This window comes from Pelmatolapia mariae, linkage group LG15 (assembly GCF_036321145.2).
Source record: "Pelmatolapia mariae isolate MD_Pm_ZW linkage group LG15, Pm_UMD_F_2, whole genome shotgun sequence".
NCBI classification, from domain to species: Eukaryota; Metazoa; Chordata; class Actinopteri; order Cichliformes; family Cichlidae; genus Pelmatolapia; species Pelmatolapia mariae.
Genome location: NC_086240.1, coordinates 12773335 through 12793806, shown reverse-complemented (window position 1 = coordinate 12793806; position 20472 = coordinate 12773335). Strand labels below are relative to the sequence as shown.

General features: G+C 40.6%; 1 protein-coding gene across 5 annotated transcripts in view; it reads left to right on the top strand.

Annotated features, from left to right (window-relative positions):
* wasf1 (WASP family member 1) overlaps positions 1-19657 on the top strand; it is a 63516-nt gene extending 43859 nt beyond the window's left edge. For 3 of the 5 annotated variants that reach the window (XM_063495223.1, XM_063495221.1, XM_063495222.1), the window contains exons 5-11: positions 1768-1885; positions 7749-7832; positions 11264-11320; positions 12041-12204; positions 14291-14467; positions 16617-17185; positions 17913-19657. In XM_063495223.1, the coding sequence (XP_063351293.1) occupies positions 1768-1885; positions 7749-7832; positions 11264-11320; positions 12041-12204; positions 14291-14467; positions 16617-17185; positions 17913-18070 (1327 nt within the window). In that variant the 3' untranslated portion in view covers positions 18071-19657. The remainder of the gene's footprint in view (positions 1-1767; positions 1886-7748; positions 7833-11263; positions 11321-12040; positions 12205-14290; positions 14468-16616; positions 17186-17912) is intronic. The other 2 variants (XM_063495224.1, XM_063495225.1) reach the window with 2 other exon arrangements.
* The last annotated feature ends 815 nt before the right edge of the window (positions 19658-20472 follow it).

Here is a 20472-nt window from a genome sequence, read left to right as displayed (position 1 = left end):
AAACTTTCCACTCTTGCCTTCTGAAGCCTCACTTTTTCATGTTCTGTGTTCTTGCTCTTATCTGTGACATTGCCAAATAATTGACTCCCTAGGCGTGGGCAATGCAAGTGCTCACAGGTTCACGTTAGGACTACCGAACGGTCTGGATACACAGCCTCAGCCGACACCCTTCCTGCTCCTGGTTGGCCGAGGTTTAAAAGGTTAAAAAAAAGAGTTCTCTTTTCAGCATTCACTTGGGGATACTCTTTCTTGAGTAGCCTTCAGAAGCTCATATTTCTTCTCTGGGTCTGTATCAATATCCGGACACATACTTTCACACATGGAGGTTTTAACTCATCTGAATGAAGGACAAGCTAATCTGTCATTTGTCTGTCTATCCTTCCGTAATTCACAAGAAACTTGGACACAGAGATTACCCAAATGGGTATGGGTCTTCATCCAAACTGCTTGAGGCCAGAGTCACATTTGCTGTCTTACGGGCAGTGACTTGTAAACTGAGCCAGATTAGCTGCTGCGCAATTCTAATTCGCCCTCACGTCACCTTTCGGCTTGGCTCTATATGTGGATACCTTACTCTATTAGTGTGATGATACAGGTTTGTGTTAGACACACATTTTCACAAAATATAGCTATGCCCATGAACAGGTGATAGGTTATAATACTTAAATACAGCTTTGCCTTTGCTAGCGAGGAGAGAATGAAGAAGAACATGATAAACGAAACCATAGTAAAGAAAGATTCCATGTTTACTAGCATGGCATTTTGAAAACATTTTGGATGGATGATTTAAACCCAGTGAAAGATTTTTTTGAATTTATTTGGACAAAGACATCAGCAGGGCAAATTAGTCGTACCCCATACTGATATCAAATGGCATTTCCAGGCGGCATGTTGGGGGCATCTGTGTATGATTACTTCCTTGTCAAGAGGAAATGATATTATGTGATAACTACCTGCATCTGTCAGATGTCCCGTTATGTTTCCCTCCTTATACTCGCAGCACTGATCTCGCCCAGTGACCACGAGCCACTGTGCGCTTCTGTAAAGCTACTGAGGAATTCAGAAAGAGAATGAGAGTTGAATAGGGAACGAACACCATTAGTTATTATTCATGACAAGTGCTTGTTGTCACAGGGAACAGAGACAAAGACGAGCAGGGACACAAGCAAATAAACATTACCCTCCTTTTTCATCCCCTGCTCTTGAGTTTCAGTGATGTTCAACTTCTGCAGCTCCCGCATTTTCAGAAACTCTTCATTTAAAAAAAAAAAAAGCAAATAAATCAGAATAATGACTTTTTGTTGCAGTTTGTCTTGTGCCTCCTCTCACTCTTGCCAGCCTACACTGTGAAGCACTGAAACAATTATTCAGGAGATATAAAAATAAAACCTGCAAGTATTTTGATATTTGGGTCACAGTTTTCAGGAGTGGATGGCAAAATATTTTTTGGTTTTTAGCTCCTTATTATATTCTGCTTTAATTGGTCTTGTGTTGTCTTAGTAAAATTAAGGGGAGGAAAACATTAAAAGCTGTCACTGTGTTTAATAGATCAAATGTTTAATCCAGTAATTAGTGAGCAGATTCGCTGAAAATGAAAATAAGCTTTAGCAGCAGTAAATGCTTAAAGAAAAGAAAGTGATGTTTCTTTTTAAAAAATGGAAGGTTACATACTCCAACAGGTTTTCAGAGGAAAATAAATGAGCTTTAATTTGAAATTTGAATTTCACATGAATCTCAGATTCCTTGGTTTCTTTTGCTCGTCTGCAGAGATGATGGAAAGGAGGGTCTAAAGTTCTACACCAATCCATCCTATTTCTTTGACCTGTGGAGAGAAAAGATGCTTCAGGACACAGAGGACAAGAGGAAGGAGAGGCGGAAACAGAAGGTAAGTCTAGAAGAATGAAAAAGCACAGGTTCGGCTGCGTTTTTGCTTTTTCAAACAGCATCTTACGAGTGCACTGCCGTAGACGGAGGCGTTTATGACAGGCAGCAGCACACGGAGGTTAGCGAGTAGAAGAGCGAAGAGGCTTCACAGATACAGATTGATCTGTCCTGCTTGAATAAACTGGCAGGGTGATTCACTAATAGATTCAGAGGTCTGGCTTTATACCACACATCCAAATGAGTTAATTAGTCACCACTCATAGATTATAAACTCTTCCCTCTGTCAACCCTCTTAGTTATTGCTTGTGTGATCATTACATCTAATTAATGGGAGCATCTGGTCTTCAGTTGCCCCTGCGCTGTGCGTCACGTCTCTTCTTCTCCACAAATAAACAGTCACTCGTAGCCTCATGAGGAATATCTATAAGCATTTGCATTCTGAGGTTGTTTTTATTTTTCAATATATTTACACAGACAAATTAAATTATGCGGCTTTGGCTCTTCCTCGCCAAGTGCTGAGTTATGACCCCCCAACTCAAACCAAGGGGTTTCCCACCCTCAGCATCAGGAGCTCTAATCAGCACCAGCTTGCATTTTCCTGCGTGGGAAGCGGTGCATGCTCCCCATTTTGCCCCCTCGCAGTCAATCAAAGCTCATTACAATCACGTCACTGAGGAGTAAAGAGAGATTTTCTGCTGAGGGTTTATATGATCACTGAGGATATAATTTGCTGGTTATGAGGTTTTTAATGATTGTGGGAATGACGCACAGAGGACAAGTTTTGCTGAGAATTAGTTGGAGGATTGAGAGAATAAGAGTAATTGTAGTGATATTTGTGGTTGTTTACTAGTCTGTGTGCATATTTTTTTAAGCAGTAAATGAAACGGAAAGCTACAACATGCAACATTAGGTAAAGCTTATTTGCTCCAGAGGGTTAGACTGATATGACCGCTTGCAGCCAGAGCTCATTCCAATGATTTCCTTCTAATTAAAGCTCCGGGTGGGCTCAGCTTGTAAAGCCATGTTCATTTCCCTCTCACCACAATGGCACTTAGACAGACCCCATGGAAAGGCCTTAAAGACATTCACAGGGAGAACCGGATATATGGAAGAATAGAGCTATTACACAAACATATATGGTGGTTTGTGTAATCATCATAGTGGATACATGGTCACATTGAGAACCAGGACAAAGATGGCTCAAAGAAGGTGTGCGTCCATGCATGCGCGCTGGAAGCATGCAGAATCACTCATTGAAAAGATTAAGGATAGAAAAAGCACTCGCATATACACACATAAATTCCAGGTGTAGATCTTTGATAACTTTACACTTCATCAATTTGCTGATTGAGTGGTTCTGCCACATCATCTTAATGGGCCTCTCAGTCATGGGGTTCAGTGTGTGTGTGTGCGTGCTTATGCATTTGTAGCTGTAATTATGTTTACCATTGGTACTTCATCTTATAATTTCAGAAGAAAATTCAGAAGTTTGCAGACGCTTTGCTCCTCCAAATCGAATAATTTTTTTCTGACAACATTAACATTAGCTGGGAAGCTTCAAGTTGAACCGTGGGTTTTAAGGGTGGTTCATTTTTTTTTTTTATCACGGAGCAGGTTTTGTTCAAGGTAACAGATCAACAAAGTGTACAAAGTGACCATAATTTGGGGCTGTGTGGATAATAAGAGGGTCTATGGCGCTACGAACTGTGTAAATTGTTTTGCTTTCTATCATAAGCATCAGTTATTAGATAGAAACTTTATCAAGTGCTTCCTTTTTTTCTTCCTTACTAGCTGCAAGCAACTGAAATATACAACAATTAAATAGCTTTTATCTATAGCTACTTAATCCTAAATCAAAAGGCACTAAACCTTTATAGGTCACTCATTGGCCTTATAAAATATTTGTAAGACTACTTAATAGTTTAAATAATTTTCTTTACATCATTTAACACTGCAACTTAAGCCTAAAACTATCTTACACGCCAGAAGAATCCATCTAAATAACACATTTATTTAATGGATGCACAGTTTTAATTAAAGTCAGATATATTCTTAATGATGATGCAGTGATACTAAGACATTACGCTTATGCTTCTGGGCTCTGGCTGCAGCAGCTGTGTTGTTTATCTTGAATTATATTTTTTAAATTTGTCTTATTTCTTTAGTTTAGTTTTTTGTTTGATGGCTTTTCTTGTCATAAATGTACTGCTCTAGACCTTACTGGTGATCTGGTGTGAACGCCATAGTTTTTAATAAATAAAACTGGAGTAGCAGATACAGTTGTACTGTGAAGAAAAAACTCTTAAACGTTTTTCTTTCTTTTTTTTAAAACTGAACCCGCAAAAGTTCTAATTACATTTTTCATTTGACATTAATTTTAAATAACATATTATAATAACATAAAAACAGTATATCTAGGCTGCAGTCACACTAGTGAAGGTGGTGGTTGGAGACTAGAACAGCCAAAATTACTGCCACCAACCTTTGTATATCAATACAATGATAATCTGGAGTCAGTTTGATTGCGACTGAAGGCAGGTTGCTTCACACTAGTTGACCTGTGCTCGTTGGAAGCCTTGAGATAAAAATTGGTCACCAGAGTTACTTGCAATTAGTCCTAAATTTGAAAAGAATTAAATGCAGTCCTCAGGCAGGTTGCTTATTTTTGCTCTGAGAATTAATCCACACAAAAAGTCAGTAAATAATCATTTAGAAATATAGTTTTCCTTGCCATCACAGATATTTAAACATAGAAGCCTTATGATGCATATACTGTATAGTGGGTATTTTGAATTATTGTACTTTTCAAACAGAGACTCAGTTTAGCTGATGCGCTCACGTCTGCATTCTTTCTTAAACTACAAAAAATGAAAAAAAATTACATATAGTATTTCAGCTCAGGATGTTGAAGGCTGGGAGTGAATAACTCCTTGAACAAAGTAACAACAAGGACATCCATCATAGATCAGTGGCCAGAATAATGAAACCGATATCAATGTTAAACACGCGCCTTAAGCAATACCTCTTTTTTTTTTTTTCCTTCAAATTACATTTCTGATATTTATTAAAGTAAATGGTCAGTTTCTTGAGCAACCTTGATGTCTCCTGTTTTTAAAATGTCAGTGCTAGAATGAACTCAATTTGTAAGGGTTGTTATTAAGAATAATCAAAGAAGGAATCAAGACAAAGTTATATAAAAGAATGAATAGTATGGAAGGTCCTAACAAGTTAAATAACTTTTGAGTCTACTTGAAAGGTCACATTCACGGTCGTGTAACATGTGGTAACAGCATGTGAAAGCTGAAGGAATGATTAAAGTAAGAATGAGGAAAACTGCCTGAAAGCTGAAAACTGAGGTGTGGGAATAATAGGATGTTACTTCCTTTATTTAGCTACACCCAGGCATGATTACTGTGAGCCCTGTTGAATCAAGAAATCACTTAAATAGAACCAGTTTGACAAAGTGATGTAGGCTAAAAGAGCTCAAAAAGCAACACAACATGCCATGATTCAAAGAAAAAGCTGAGAAACAAAATCACTGACATGTATCAGTCCTGAAAGGGGTACAAAGCAATTCTTAAGGCTTTGGGACTCCATGAACCACAGTGAGAGCCTTGGAACAGTGGCAAACCTTTCCAGGGGTGGCTGGCCTACCAAAATTAGTCCAACAGCATGTCGAGAGCTCACCCAGGAGGTCTCAAAAGAACCCAGAACAACATCTAAAGAACTGCAGGCCTCACCTGCCTCATTTAAGATCAGAGTTCCTGATTCAACAACGAGAATGAGACTGGGCACTCTCTCGTCCATGAGACAGTTCCAAGGAGAAAACCACTGCTGACCAAAAGGAACATAAAGTCTCGTCTCACATTTGGAAGGTTTGAGTCCCATTACGACTAAAACAGCATTTCATAAAAAGATCGCACCAACAGTCAAACATGGTGGTGGTTGTGTGAAGATCTGGGACTGCTTTGCTGCTTCAGGACTTGCTGTAATTGATGGCACCATGAATTCTGCTCTCTAAACCTTGAAGGAAAATGTCCACACATCAGTTCATGCCCTGAAGCTCAGTTACACTTGGGCTATGCAGCAGAACAATGATCCAAAACACACCAGCAAATCCACCTCTGAATGGCTCAAGAAAACACAGTTTTGGAGTGACCTAGTCAAAGTCTGGACTTAAATCAGATTGAGATGCTTTGGAATGAACAGTTATGTGGCTGACTTAACATAATTCTGCAAAGAAGAGTGGACAGAACTTCCTCCACAGCAATGTGAAAGTGATTGCAGTTCTTGCTGCCAAGGGTGGCACAACCAGTTATTAGGTTTAGGGAGCAATTATTTTTTTCACTCGGGGCCAGGTATGTTTGGATAGTTTTTTTTAGGTTTTTTTCCCACTTTATAAATGATGATTTAATTAATTAACTACATTTTGTATTAAATCTGTGTTATCTTTAACTAATATTATAAATTTGCTTCATGATCTCAAACATGTGTCACAAATATGCCATAAAAAGGGATTCGGGAATAAGGAAAATACCTTTTCCCAGCACTGTATTTAATCTTCTTCATTCCCAAACTATTTTCTTACATGGTCACATCACTAATCATTGGACTGAAGCTACATTTAACAAATTGTGGTATTCACAGGCCCAGTCAGCTAGAAGCCAGTGATAAATGAAAAGCAGCATATGGCAGAGAGAGGGGGGAAGAAACCTGCAGTGTCCTAATCTCATTAGCCTCTGTGTTAGCCTCAGTGGATTAGCAGTAGACTATGTGCTGAGCTAGTCAGAGGAAACAGAGGGTGAAAGTCTCAGCGAATGAGAAGAAAAGGAACAGAGAGAAAGACGGAAAGCGTGTTTCTCTTTGAGATCAGTGTTTGGGTCCACTAGGCATTGAGATCTCCAGCATCTGAATCCCCTTTGTGAAGAATCCCCTTTGCTCTTCCTCTGCTATTCCTGTCTCATTAAAGCACTCGTGGCTCGGGCAGAAATCTATTGATGTTTCCCCCCCCAATTTTAAATACTTCCCCATAAGCAGGAATACATTTTTTTTTAGATTTTCACATGGCTCCCAGTTCTCATAAATACCAGTGGGTGTTGGTTGTTTAATAGTGGGCAGTTCTAGCATTTGTTCCTGAGTGGGACTGGAATGGCTCTTTTTTTTTTTTTAACACATGATATAGAAAAATCACTTTCATGTCTCCACTGTCGTCCTTTACTTTTTTGCTCACCAACTGATAATGCAGCTGCAGATCTGTGACTGTTTTCAGGTTCTCATGAAGCTTAAGTCATCCCGAGTAAATGTAATGACTCTGAAACGACATTGCAGTCACTGTTTCATATATGCTAGAGAGCCTTAACTATCAAGATGTTTTGCTTTAGGAGACTGGTATGAAAAACTGTTGATTTCTAATCGAATTTCTGTGATACTACGGCACATGTAGAGGAGACATCTGCACCTATAACGCAAGGCATAATTCTGCCGCCTGCCTCATAACAGTACACCTTCTGTTGCTCTTATGGCTTGTTCCAAGCTGGTGGAGCTGTGTTAGTTTAATAGCTTGTTACTGCAATACCAACAATGGCTAATAAGCAAAAAAGAGACAAGCAGACAGTGCATTTACAGTATTCTTACCCCAATTTACTAGCTATATTTATATGAACTTAGCTTGTCTACAGTCAATTTACAGCTTTTTGATTCCATTTTAGCTTAAATTTTGAGCTAAGTGCTAATACTATGTAAAGCATAAAGCAAGTAATGTTTTAACAGTAAAGTGCAGTCAAGATCCTGCTTCAGGATCTAGCTTGTTCTTCTCTACCGTTGCTTTTACATTATTTTCTGAATCTTTATCTAACTCTGTGCAGCTGGAAATGCCTTATCTTGTGTGTCCCAAGAGCCTTATAAGAGTCCTCTCTGAAACCCCTCCTCCCTCCCTTACTCCCCAAGAGGTAAGAGCTTCTCCCTTGTCCTCTCTCCACCTCCACCAGAGCATCTGCTCTGCTTTGCAGTGGCCTGCAGCCCTCTCTATCCTCCCACTTCTCCACTCTCCCGTCTGGTTTGCTTTGGGCAAGTGAGCTGCCCACCTCAAGCCCATCACTAACCGCCCTCTAACACTTACCTGCATCCCGGTTCTGTTTAAGAAAAAAAAAAGGGGGGGGGGGGGGGGCAAGAGTCCTTGATGTGTACTACCTTTTACCAACAATCTACAAAAAGGGCAGATGACAAAACTCAAGTTTTAAACATAACCTGTGGTTACATGTGCTTTAAATACATACAGCTGTGGCTTTAACACACCAAACTGCAAGTCAAAAAGCACAAAGTATGCTGCTCAGTAAAACATCTTTTGTGTGTTTCTAGAACATTTAAAATACTTTATGCTTACGTCTTTAGTGCAGTCTAACGATGAGCAATGAACAATGACATGAAAAAAATGTGTACTGTTTGAGTTTAAATATGAATAATTTCAAGCCATACCTGTAGGCGTGTCAGTGCACACCTTTTGAAAATAAGGAATTTGGGATACAGCGCTGAGAACTCACTATACTAACTGCAAAACAACTCAGAGCAGTAACTTACCTGTGTGGTAGTTGGTAGTGCTTTTGACTTACCTTCACATGTCTTTTGATTTGTGGTTTGGTCAAACTAACACTAAAGGACATATGAAGCGGGACGTCTTCTGCTTGGATTGTTACAAAAGCACACTGCATATGTCAGAGTGCATTGTACAGGAAGACATTTGCTTTTGTTGCAGTAAAGGCATCAGTAACTTTTCATATTTCGTGCTATTTTTGAGCCTTCTTCACCTTGCTAGGACTTTATTTCAGTATTGGCATGAGGCTTCATTAAGGATCTGCATCCAAATGGTTTATTTTACAAAGATCAGCAGCAGCAGCTATGTGTGCATATTGTGAGAGGTTAGCGTTATTGTCAGCAGTGGTTGAATGCCTCTGTGGGCATTCCTGTGATGGGGGTTGGGGAGGGGGGGTTACATAGCCACGATTCTGCTGAGTCTGTCAGTTTAAACTATACGCACAAATGATCGCACATGCTTGTAGTGTGTATAACGGTCTGGACACAGGCGTGCGCACAGGAATACAGTCTGTATATAAAATAAATCTATAACCGCTGTGTTGCATATACACACTGTGCTTACACAGCGGCACTTCCTCTGCCAGTACCACACCATTCAGATGAAAGATGACGACCTAGCAGAGGCACACAGCCCATTGAAAATTAGCTACATATATAACAGCTGTGACTCACACATGCATGCTTACAAACACACGGTCACAGAAAAAAATGTCTCATTTTCTCTCTTGTACGAACACTGTCTAATCTATTTTCCCCTCCATTAACAAAAACTTATTTTCACATTGATTGCTGCACTACAGCATTAAAGCAATCACTCCGACACTCTGTTTGATGGACGGTTTGTCTCACACTATACGTTTGACTGCCACCTGTCCTTCCTGCCAATCCTTCTTCTTATGTCATTAAAGCAAAAATTCATTCATTATAGTCTATAGACCCATAGTTGGAATTTTATAGTACATTAGCTTATTTTTATTTCAAGTGTTATTTAATGTTTCTTCATATATTGCCATGAGACTAAAACTGAAAACCTTTCAGGAAGCCGAGTTTAGGAAAAGTAAAACTCATCACTGATTCGATGATTGCAGCTGCATTTTAAAGGCCCCGTGCAGCTTAGACACGGTAAAAGGCCTTGGCAACCTAATAAATAATAAAGTTTTAGTTAAGATATATTAATGTGTTTAAGCAGAGGAGGAGGCGGTTGTGTGTCTGACTGTGTGTGTTTAAGCGGAGATGCTTTTCTTCAGTCGATGCCTCATCAGGGATAATAGGCCACGATGATTCAGAACCGAATCAATGTGCATTACAGTTGGAATTTATTCTCTCAGCGAACAAAATCAGCATCATTTAACCAAACCAGAGGAGATGCTGTCCACAACCTGTCACCTCTCAGCCAACATGCTTCATCTGAGCGCACGCGCACACACACACACACACACACACACACACACACACACACACACACACACACACACACACACACACACCTGTTTGGTACGTCTACAGCTAGATATAATATTGGTATTGTTTGATACCCTACCTGAATATCGGCTTGTGTTGTAAATTGTTTTATTTGAAACTAATTGTGTTTTTATAATCAGCACAAATATGTCTTGTTAAATTACTAACACACAAGCACGTCTGTGCTTTCTTTTTTTGTCTTAATGTCAAAAAAGGCACAAAAAATGCATCATAAAAGCATCCCACTAACAGGTATTGTCTGTGTAGCCTTAAAAAAACAGTGTTCCTGTGCTGCAGTCCTCCACCCTCTTCTTGTAAAACTCTTTAAATCGCAGCCACAAGATGCACTTGTACTGGCTGACATGATCCCTCGTTATCATGAACACAATTGTTCCCACATACTGTAAATATTCTCCAAAGCGCCAGCTGTGTATAGACCAGCAGCTGAAAAGAGTCCCCGACTCTTAACTGCAAACTGAAGTTAATGGTGTATTGGTTAATATCTACGCTATACACAGCTGTCGACTGTAAATATATTTGTGAAAATTTACATGCATGTCCTTAATAAAGCAAATAAGCTGAGCACCACAAGAAGTTAGAAAGTAGAAACATAATATTTACAGCCAAACTCACTTGTTTTATCCAGTTTTTGCAGAATAAATACATTTTATTTTATTAGTTCGTAAGTTTGCTTTTATTACAGTTGTCTATGTTTAGCGTTGAGAATTATTTTTCACATTGATTTATATTGTTAGCTGGTTTAAGTTGACTAAAGATTGTAAAGTGTTTTCATGCATATCTTTATATTTAGATTAACTGTGAAAAGTCCCCTTTATGTTTTTATTGCCCTTCTTTAATATAATCTGCTCTCTCATTGTTTTGGGTTGGCTAGCACGAGTGTGTGCATTTTCTGTTTTGCATGTCATTCTCCAGTGTGGGTTGTTGCTGTGCATCGCATGTAGAAACACACCTTTGTAGATTTGCTCCCCCCATTCCAGTGAGATCTCTCCTTTTCTGCCTTAGTCTGTCTGTTTGGGATGAAGCGGCGCTCTGTTATATTCACCGTGGGTGTGTGTGGTTGTGTGTGTGGGTCTTTGCGTGCCATTGTGACGTCCCCAGCGCTGTGCACGTTGTCATTTTTCTGTTTAACAGCACTTTTTTTCCCCCCTCTTTCCCTTTTGTCCTACTTCTCACCGCCCACTCTGTTTTTGTCCCCGTTGACTGTGTGCAGCAGTGCTGTGCTCAATCCTGTGCCGTGTTGATTATTTTGAACCCCGTCCCCTCACCCCTGGTGCTTCTCTTGTGGTTTTTGTTTTTGTTCTTGTAGTTGCAGGACCCCCGCATGTATGATCAGGTCTATAGGTACTTAGACCTTCCAGGGCAGGTATGTGAAAAAACAGCGATTATTTGATTTAAAAACAAAAAAAAGAACAAACTTCTACCTCAGCAGCTTGCTGCTGTTTCTTTCCTCTGTTGCAAATCAGTCATGCTGAAATCTGGGAGTCAGGGATTGCTGTTTGACGATGGGCACGAGATTATCACAAAATATTACCCATCTTTCTTTATAGACTTTTAAGCTTTGGAAAAAAATATTTACCACAATTTGATTCAGTCAGTCAATGAGCACTCCCTGCTCCCAAGCTTGTGTGATGCAGTATTTTCTGTGAAGCGCTACCCCTTTAAATAAATGTGCTCTTAAGTTTAAGATGATTAGAAAGCACAGATATTGTTAAGACTGCTGTGGTAGGTTGATGTTTATGTGGCACCTTAAAGTAAATTACAAAGAGGGACAGTTTGGATCAGTTATCAAGTTTTGGATTTGGTTGTTTGAGTGTGTGAACGCTTCTTTCTACTTCTGCATTGATAAATCTTGACTGTAATTTTCAAGCTCTGTCGTTCAAATGTTTAACAATCCTTCATCAGTTTTGGAAAATATATTTAATGGCTAATATTATTTTTTGTCTCCTGCTCTTCTCCTTCCACTCTCATCCTCATTGTCATCCCCAAAACACCTCTTGTGGATTCATCCACCACTTCCCATTATTCCTTTTAACTATTTCATCCCCCTCCATCCCCGTCACCGTCTTCGCCTCCTCTTCTAAAGCTGAAGGCGATCGACCGTCCACACGAGCCGGAGAAGATACCGCGAGCACCTCACGATCGTAAGAAGGAGTGGCAGAAACTGGCACTGGGGGCAGAGCTCGCCCAGGACTTACCTGAAGACAAACACAGAGAGGCCAACGGATCTGCGGGTTATCACGACAACAGGTGAGTGAAGGTGGACGGCACTAGTTAGTCAGCTGTCACCCGGTGGAAATAACATGCACATTACATCATGAGAGCTGAAAAACTTGATAAAAACAGATTCATTTGCGGGATGAAATCAATCATATGTACAAAAATAAATAGTGTCCAGTCCACAGAGAATCTGTTCACGCAATTTACACTTCTGTGGCACTGGGGAAATGCAGCCACAAAAGGGATGATTAAGGTCCTTCACAGTTGTGATTGCTTTTATTGTGCCTCAGAGCTGCTGTGCCACTCGTGTTCAGTAATTTCCCTGCCAGTCAATGTGATTAATAAGAAAACATTTTATGCAAATTGGTAGTTTTGTTGGATTTGTCAGTAGCGTGGATAGCTGACACAAAATCTTTTCTGCGAGCACTGATGAGAATAGATTTCAAGCAAATGGATCCCACGGCGTCGGACCATAGATGTGGTTGCCGGCGTTTGATTTACGATGTTGTGGATAACAGTGTCTTTTGATGGGCACTCACCTAGACCGCGACGGCATTGTCAACAGAATAATTGCAGCAGAAATTCATTCTTGTGAATAAAAAATATTCTAAACTGCTGAGAAATGGAAACAGGAACTGTATACTTTTGTGACCTGTGAGAATACGTTTGTTTTATGAAAAGTGCTCTTTACTTATTATTACTTACTTGTTTTTATGTGTATATGTATATTGTGTGACCAGATCTTTCTAATGGCCAGAAGAAACCATAAACATGACCTTAAAGAACATACTGAGCGCAGGTCTTGTGCCACACATCATTTTTTAAAAGTATTTTGCTTAAAAGAAGCTGACCATCCTCATACATTTAAAAAAAAAAGGTCTTGAGCAATAGTTCTTCAGGCTTAGTGTCCTTAAAATTAGGAAACTAGACAAGTGGAGGAGAAATGAAGATGTGGTAGGCCTACAAAACTATTCCCAGCAGATGAAGAGTTAAAAATTGTTCTAAGAAAGAAATCCTGCAAAGACTGGACTCAGGACCTGAGAGGTGGATCTAAACCCTCAGTTGGTCAAGAAGCCACTCACTGCTGAGGTATGCCAACTGAACAACAAGTTTCATGTGGTGACGATTCCACATTTTTCGATGATTTTCGAATCATCATCAGTGTGGAGATCAGGAGAGAGGCACAACAGCCATCTGTAAAACACAGCGGAGGCTCTGTCATGATTTAGGGCTGCGTTTCAGCCAGTGTTGTTGGAGATCTTGTCAAAATTGATGGAATTATGAACACAGAAATGTACCATCAGATTTTGATCCCCCATACAAGACCATCTAGATGGTCTCTGAGTCAAAACATTAATTTGTCGTTTTTCTGCATGAAAATGATCCCAAACACGCTGCCAGTACAGTAAAAACATACTGGTCCTGGACCTCAGCATTATTAAGGCAATGTGGGATCTTCTTGACAAAGAACAGAACTAAAGGCAGCCAACATCTGAAGAAGAGCTCTGAATGTCCTTCAAGAAGCCTGGAGAACTATTCCTGAAGACAACTTAAAGAAATGACAAGAAAGGTTCAGGCTGTGCTGGAGAATAAAGGTGTTCATACTAAATATTGGCTTTCAAATTTAGGAAAACTTAAATCAGGTGTTGCTCAGGACTTTTGCATTGTATTCTTAAGTGTTGCTGGCTACCATTACTGGACTCTGTGAATTCCATGACCCAATTACTACATAATTTCTGATCATCAAAAAGTCTTAGCGCTGTGTTTAATCAAACACAAACTCCACAGTAAATATAATTAGTATTAGTATATCTTCTGTTTTTTGTGTGTGAGTTTGCTTTGTGTTTGTTTTTCTTGTTTGTTTTTGTTTAATCCATTACAAATATTCTACACACACAAGGTAAAATGATTGGGAAACATACCTCAGTTCTATATAAAGCACCTCTACCTACCCAGAATATGTAAGGTTTTGTTTAAGTGACATGATTTAAGTTCTGACAGATGAGCTTTATAGTAGAATAGTAAGTGCAAAGAACACACAAAACTGCACACACACACAAAGACTCACAGCTGAACCAAACACAGTGTGATTGAATGACTGGGTTTCTCTGCTCAGGACTCATTTGTACATGGAGCATTTGGACGGGCCCTTCTCACTGGCGGCGCTGCCCTACACTCAGATGAACGAACTGCTTAACCGTACAGGGGACAGAATGTATTCCCGACCTCACGACCCTCCACCGCCACCTCCTATGCACCCACTGGGAGAGATAAAGCCACCTTCTGTGATCAGGTGGGTCATCAGCCTCAGTTTTCACTCTGTTGCTCTGGCTCTCACCTACACCTAAAACATAAATGTGTGTTTCAATCAGTTTAAAATAGTGCTAAGGAATTATCTGTAACTACTGCGATTCCCTCCCCATCTCTTAGCCTTGTTTATCTCATTTTCTCGTATACATCCGTCCGTATCAGAGACCGGCCTTCAATTACTGGTTCTGAAGAGTTTCTTGCCGATGGACCACACAAGAAATAGTTGAAGAAGTGATGGATGTGTGGTTTGAGAGTGTGTGGAACAAAGATGAAGTAAAATAAGAAAAAGGCTTGTTGAAGGGCAGGATCAGCTGTGTGTTAAGGCCACTGAACATATTACAGGTTGTTTTTGAGCTGCACATATTGGCCGCTTATGTAACTGTTTTTGAAAGGATGAAGAGATCAGAGGGAATGATTAAGGTAACACTGGAGAAATCTTGCATTGATTTTTTTATTTTTTTTTGCACTTGCCCTTGCATCTGCCTTCTCCTCTTGCTCTTTTATTTACTTTATTCTGACCTTTAATTCGTGCTGATTTTCCTTTTTTTTTTTTTTTTGCCATTTTAAAAGTTCCCGTCACCATGTTCCATCGTATCTCATTTTCTCGCTTCACCTCCTCTGAAATCTTTTCTTTACTACAGCACATTAAGTAGCGCTGCTGTCCTGAGAGGAAACACTCCACACTTTATTTTTTCTTCTGTCTTCTCTTCCTCCTGCTGTGCCTTTTTTTTCCCTTCTCCTTCTCCACAGGAGGAGGATTGATTGTGGACACATTCCTCTTTGTGTCGCAGTGTTAGTGGTGTACCAACCCACACAGGTTCGGCATCAGTGAACGGCCACTGTTATTCACACTCTTGTCTTTAATGTGCAAGTTACAATAAGCCGGTTGCTCAGTGATCTTTAACCTCTAATTTATTGAACTGACAGTGAAGTGGAAATACTTTGGCCTCGTCACTCTATCCATGCTCCTGTGACAACTCTGCAATTTCACAAAGCAGCTGTATTTATGGTTGCTTCCACACTCCCAGCAGCTGCTTCTGATGCATTGCTGCACATTTTTAATTGAAAAGATAAGAACAAAACAAACTCGGCTGTTGACATGCACTTTTTGTGAACAGGCAGTTTCTGTCGTTACAATAGTCGGGCTTTCCGTTTTTACTTGGTGCACGTGCATTTGCTGGTGACAGATTTAAAAATTCAGACAGATGATAGAGATAATTTTGGCGTTTTTGGGGGGTTTTCTTACGCATGATGTGCTACAGATGGTCTGAGGCTAAAAAGGTGGATATCATGGATGTAAATAAGCAGCTATGTTCGCAGTCTGAGTCAGATTAGTTTCATAGAAAGTTTAATTAGGAAAATGCAAAGCCTGGTGTTAGACTGTACCTGCCAGGTGGAATGTGCTCTTCTGCTGATCACACTCAGCGCTGCAAAATGTGGAGCAAAATTAGTCAATTTTGAGGCTTGACTAACCTGCTAGTTCAATTTTTTTTTGTTAAACTCTTCTCCTCGTAACAGATCCTCTCTCCTCTCTTCCCCATTCTAATGCTCGGATTGAACTTGAACTCCGATTGATCATCTTAATCTTGTCTGCATACAGTAGTTCAATGCACTGAGACAATGTCACGGTCATACTGTTATGTCTTTGGATGTGTTAATTAGCAGTTGAACTGAAGTGTACCTAACAAAGTGGCCAGAGATTGTATGTATGTGCTGTCTAAACTGTTGTCCAAATTTTTAAATGATTAACATTACCAAAGGAAAGCCAGACAATTTAAAGAAAACTGGAACCGTAATATTTTGGCATGTTTACATATCATTAGCTCTATTGCTGTATACAGTTTTCATATATTTTGTAAGTCAAACTATTAATTAAAAAAGTAAGTAAAGCTGTAAAGTACACGTGTATATACAAGCTTTTTGGTGGGTGCTGTGTTTTGAGAGGATTTATTCAAAAATGGCGTATAAACACATACATTCTTCCCAAGTGGAAAAAGTCCAAGTTGCCTCAATTATTAAAATTTTGCAAATGAAGCACATGGTGACCAAAGTCCACGAGCCACAGCAGTGCACCACTTTCACCGAACCACCACCCACGTCTCCACCTCATTCGTGTTTCTTCTTCCCTCCAGCTCCAGCTCGGGCTTTTCCGACAGCAGACCCCAGTCTCCAGCCCGGACAGCAGGCCACAACTCCAACACTCCTCCTCCTCCGCCTCCCCCTCTGCCCCCTCCTCCTCCACCCTTACCCTCCACAGGCTTGCGCGGCACTCCTCCTCCTATTCCTCCTCTACCAGTCCAGCAGCAGCTCCCAGCCATCCCGCCTCCCCCCGCTCCCCTCCAGATAGCCCCGGGTGTTCTCCATCCAGCCCCTCCACCTGTGGCACCTCCACTCCACTCCTCATCTCCAGCTCGTTTCCAGCAGGTCCTGGACAAAGGTCCATCTGCGGGTTCTGGTATTCAGTCAGACAGCACCATCCTGCCTCCTCCACCGCCACCACCTCCCCTGCCCCTCCCAGGAGCGCGGAGCTCATCACCGTGCCTATCAGGGCCACCACCTGTGCCCGCCTTCCCTTCAGCAGGAGCCATGGCCTCCCCTCCCCCCCACGCCATCCACGACGTGGGGACCAAGAGGCACCATCCAGCCAATCTGCCACCCATCAGCGATGCACGCAGCGTCCTGTTGGAGGCTATCAGAAAAGGTGAAGTGTTTGTAAATGCATGTGCAAATAGTTCTTTAAAACCATGTTGTGGCCACTTTTTCATAGTAGCAGCTTAACTGCCTCCAAATCTTGAAAAGATTGTGTAATGCCAGCTCTGCATGTGATGATAAGAGAATATATTCAGATATTTTTAAGCCTGTCTTGATGCAAAACTTCCTCCAATCTTACATCATAGATAACTGTATTTTTGTAAATCTGTAAAAGAAGGCCGTGAAATAACTTTGAAGATGCCACTCTTTTGTTTACCGCCCTTTTCATTACCCTTCTAGGACCATAGGATTCATTTTATACACTAAACGGTTAGAGAAAAGAACACCTAGCTTGGTCTCTATTAGATTAGTTTTGCATTCAGTTTCATCTACTGTATAAAACAAGCCTCTCATTCTTAGCTCTCTTACCCCTCCCTTTAAGCAAGCTTTCTTCTGATTGGCTGGCACTTGCAAACAGATTTGAATAGCAAGTGGGAGCAGGTGCTGCGCTCACAGTGTCACACTGTGTCTATAAGATCCAGCTTCATTCAGATTAATCAAATCAGAGACCTGTTTTTAATATTTCACATAAATACATTTTAATAAAGCAGGATGAATACTCATCTATATCTAAGTTGGGTCAATTTTGCTTTGTTGTTGCTGTAGTCGTTATAATCCTAATCGGGAGTTTCAGGAGCCATGATATTTGATCATCTTTCTCCGTTTCCCTGCTGCAGGCATACAGCTGCGAAAAGTGGAGGAGCAGCGAGAACAAGAGGCTAAGCACGAGCGAGTGGGTAATGATGTGGCCACCATCCTGTCACGCCGCATCGCCGTGGAATACTCCGACTCCGAGGACGAGTCCGAGTTTGATGAAGGAGACTGGATGGAATGACGGCGGCGAGGGAGAGAGCAGAAGGAATACCGGGAGGATGGAGGTGCCCCACCCTCCAGCAGTACCCCATCCCTGCACTCCACACCTCGACATCAAAGAAGCGAAACACCGTTACGACCACCTTTCCTCTCTCCTTTTTGTTTTTTTTGTTTATATCTTGTCATATGTCTGTCTCGTTGTGGTTTGTGTTCAGTGGAGGGTCTCCACGTCGCCGTTGTCGGTCTTTCTAGTGTTCCAAGAGTAGTTTTTCTCTCTCTCTCTCTTTTCGAATTCATTCTTCTGCACCTACCACGCGACTTTGTTTCGGCTGGATTTCTTGTGATGAAATCCCTCATGTTTACTATTGGTATACACGAAGATAACTTTTTTGAAGAGCCACTTGTTTTCGTTTCTTATCTGTACCTTGATGTTGGAAAAAAAAAAAACAAAGAAGAAATTTGAAAAGAACAAATGAAGGCATGTTGCATCTATCTTTAGTTCTCCCATATGGTTTTGCCACCTGGTGGCTGAACATGGCATTGAGTGAATGCTGCTTTATTTTAATCATCTTTTATTTACCTAGTACAACTGAAACACTTGTTTTAACAGGCCAGTAGTATCAAACCCTGACCACAGGCTCGGTTGTCGTCACCCCCCCACCCCCCTTCCCACACACACACACACTTTTTTTGTTATCAGGAATGACTTTACCACTAAGGACAAGCAAAAGATTGTGTTGCTGTGTCATGTGATAATTGTTGTATGGCTGAAATGATGGGGGAAAGCATATGGCTGCTTTGGTCACATGTGTGCATATCCATCCACTTACATTTAACCTTTACCCCAGGGAAATGTATGCCTAGATACTGAGCTGTCTGGGTTCAGAGGAGCCATTTCTGCTATTGTTGACATCAGGCGCTGTCAAAGAGAAACACTAAGCCATTGTTTATATCGAGCTCCCTTCATTTTCTTACGCTCGTTGCCGCAGAAATGGACGGTGGAAGCAACTTGATTCTGTAGATAAACATCAGAATTCCTGCCTCTCTTATTATCCTTGATTTAAAAAAATAAAATAAAATAAAAATAAAAAATACAGCGTACAGAAACTTTTTCAAGTTTTGGGAATCTGACTGACACCAGATGCAAACCAGTCGACGTCACTGATGGCAGCTTTTCTCTCAGATCCCCTTTTACTGTTTAACTGCTCACTAACGGGAAGCCTTACCTCGTTTGGGACTACAGCTCTACATAGTACTGCCGTTTGAGGCGTAAGACAAGAAGCTTACATTCTGCCTTGTTTTGGCTCATTTGAAAGGAAATGTCTGCCATCCTTTTCCGTTCGTTCGTTTTGTTTTTTTTCTTCTACTTGCCTTATTGTTCGTACAAAACGTATCGTTGAGTTGATGAATGTATTGTGCTGTTACTACTTACTTGCCTGCGCTTGTATGAATTCGCTGTTTCTATGTTTGGCTGGGGGGGGGTTGAAAGGAGGAAAAAAAAGATTGGATCAATACTGTATACCATGTAACTTATGTAACTGTTTACTGTAACAGTTTGCTTGAATTAATAAAAATCTAATGTTATGTTTCAGGAGTTGTTGTTGTTGTTGAGGTTGCTTGATCTGAGTCCTGTTATCTGTAAAAGAATAACCGCGTTAGCTTAATTTGATTACAGTTGAACACAAGCCATGATTTCTCAGTGTGCTACACAGATTAAAAATGAAATTAATAAGAGCAGCGGCCCCTAAACCTCCAAAAGTGCAGATTTATTCACAAGTAACTGGATCATGGCCAAGACCTCAAACCTCAAACCAGTCGCTTTTAGAGACGAGTTGCTCCTTTCATTAAGCTGGTGCAATTTTGCTTTTATAATTATGACATGAATTAAATACTTAAATATAGTGGAAAAACCTACAAATATCTGTTCATTAAGAAAAAAGAGCCAACTCAAATTTAATTTGGGAGATTGTGAGGAAAAGGTATTTCCAGTATTTGGGGGGAATCGAAGGAAATATTTCCAGCTGACATGAACCAAATGAAAAGGCTGATTGCTAAACTTGATTGCCAGCAAGCCAGCTGAGCCAACAGATGGGTTTGAGGAGATATTTGGTGATATTTGGCTTTCCTGGCTCCGCGTAATCTCCTAGAGACCAAAGCACTCACAATGAGGTTTTTTTGGTTTTTTTGCAACCAATTTCACCAAGCGACTGCAAGCAACCACTAACCAATATTTTTTCCTAGCAAATTGTGGTTGTTAGGGAGGGTCACTGACCAGTCTGTAGATCTGCATGACTGGGGCTTTAGCAACATGTTTCGCAGTGGCTCCCTGCCACCTCCAACAAACACTAACCAACCGGCTGGGAAATACACATTCTTACCTATCAATCTGTTTCCAGGTAATCTATGTGTAAAGGAGAATTTCGA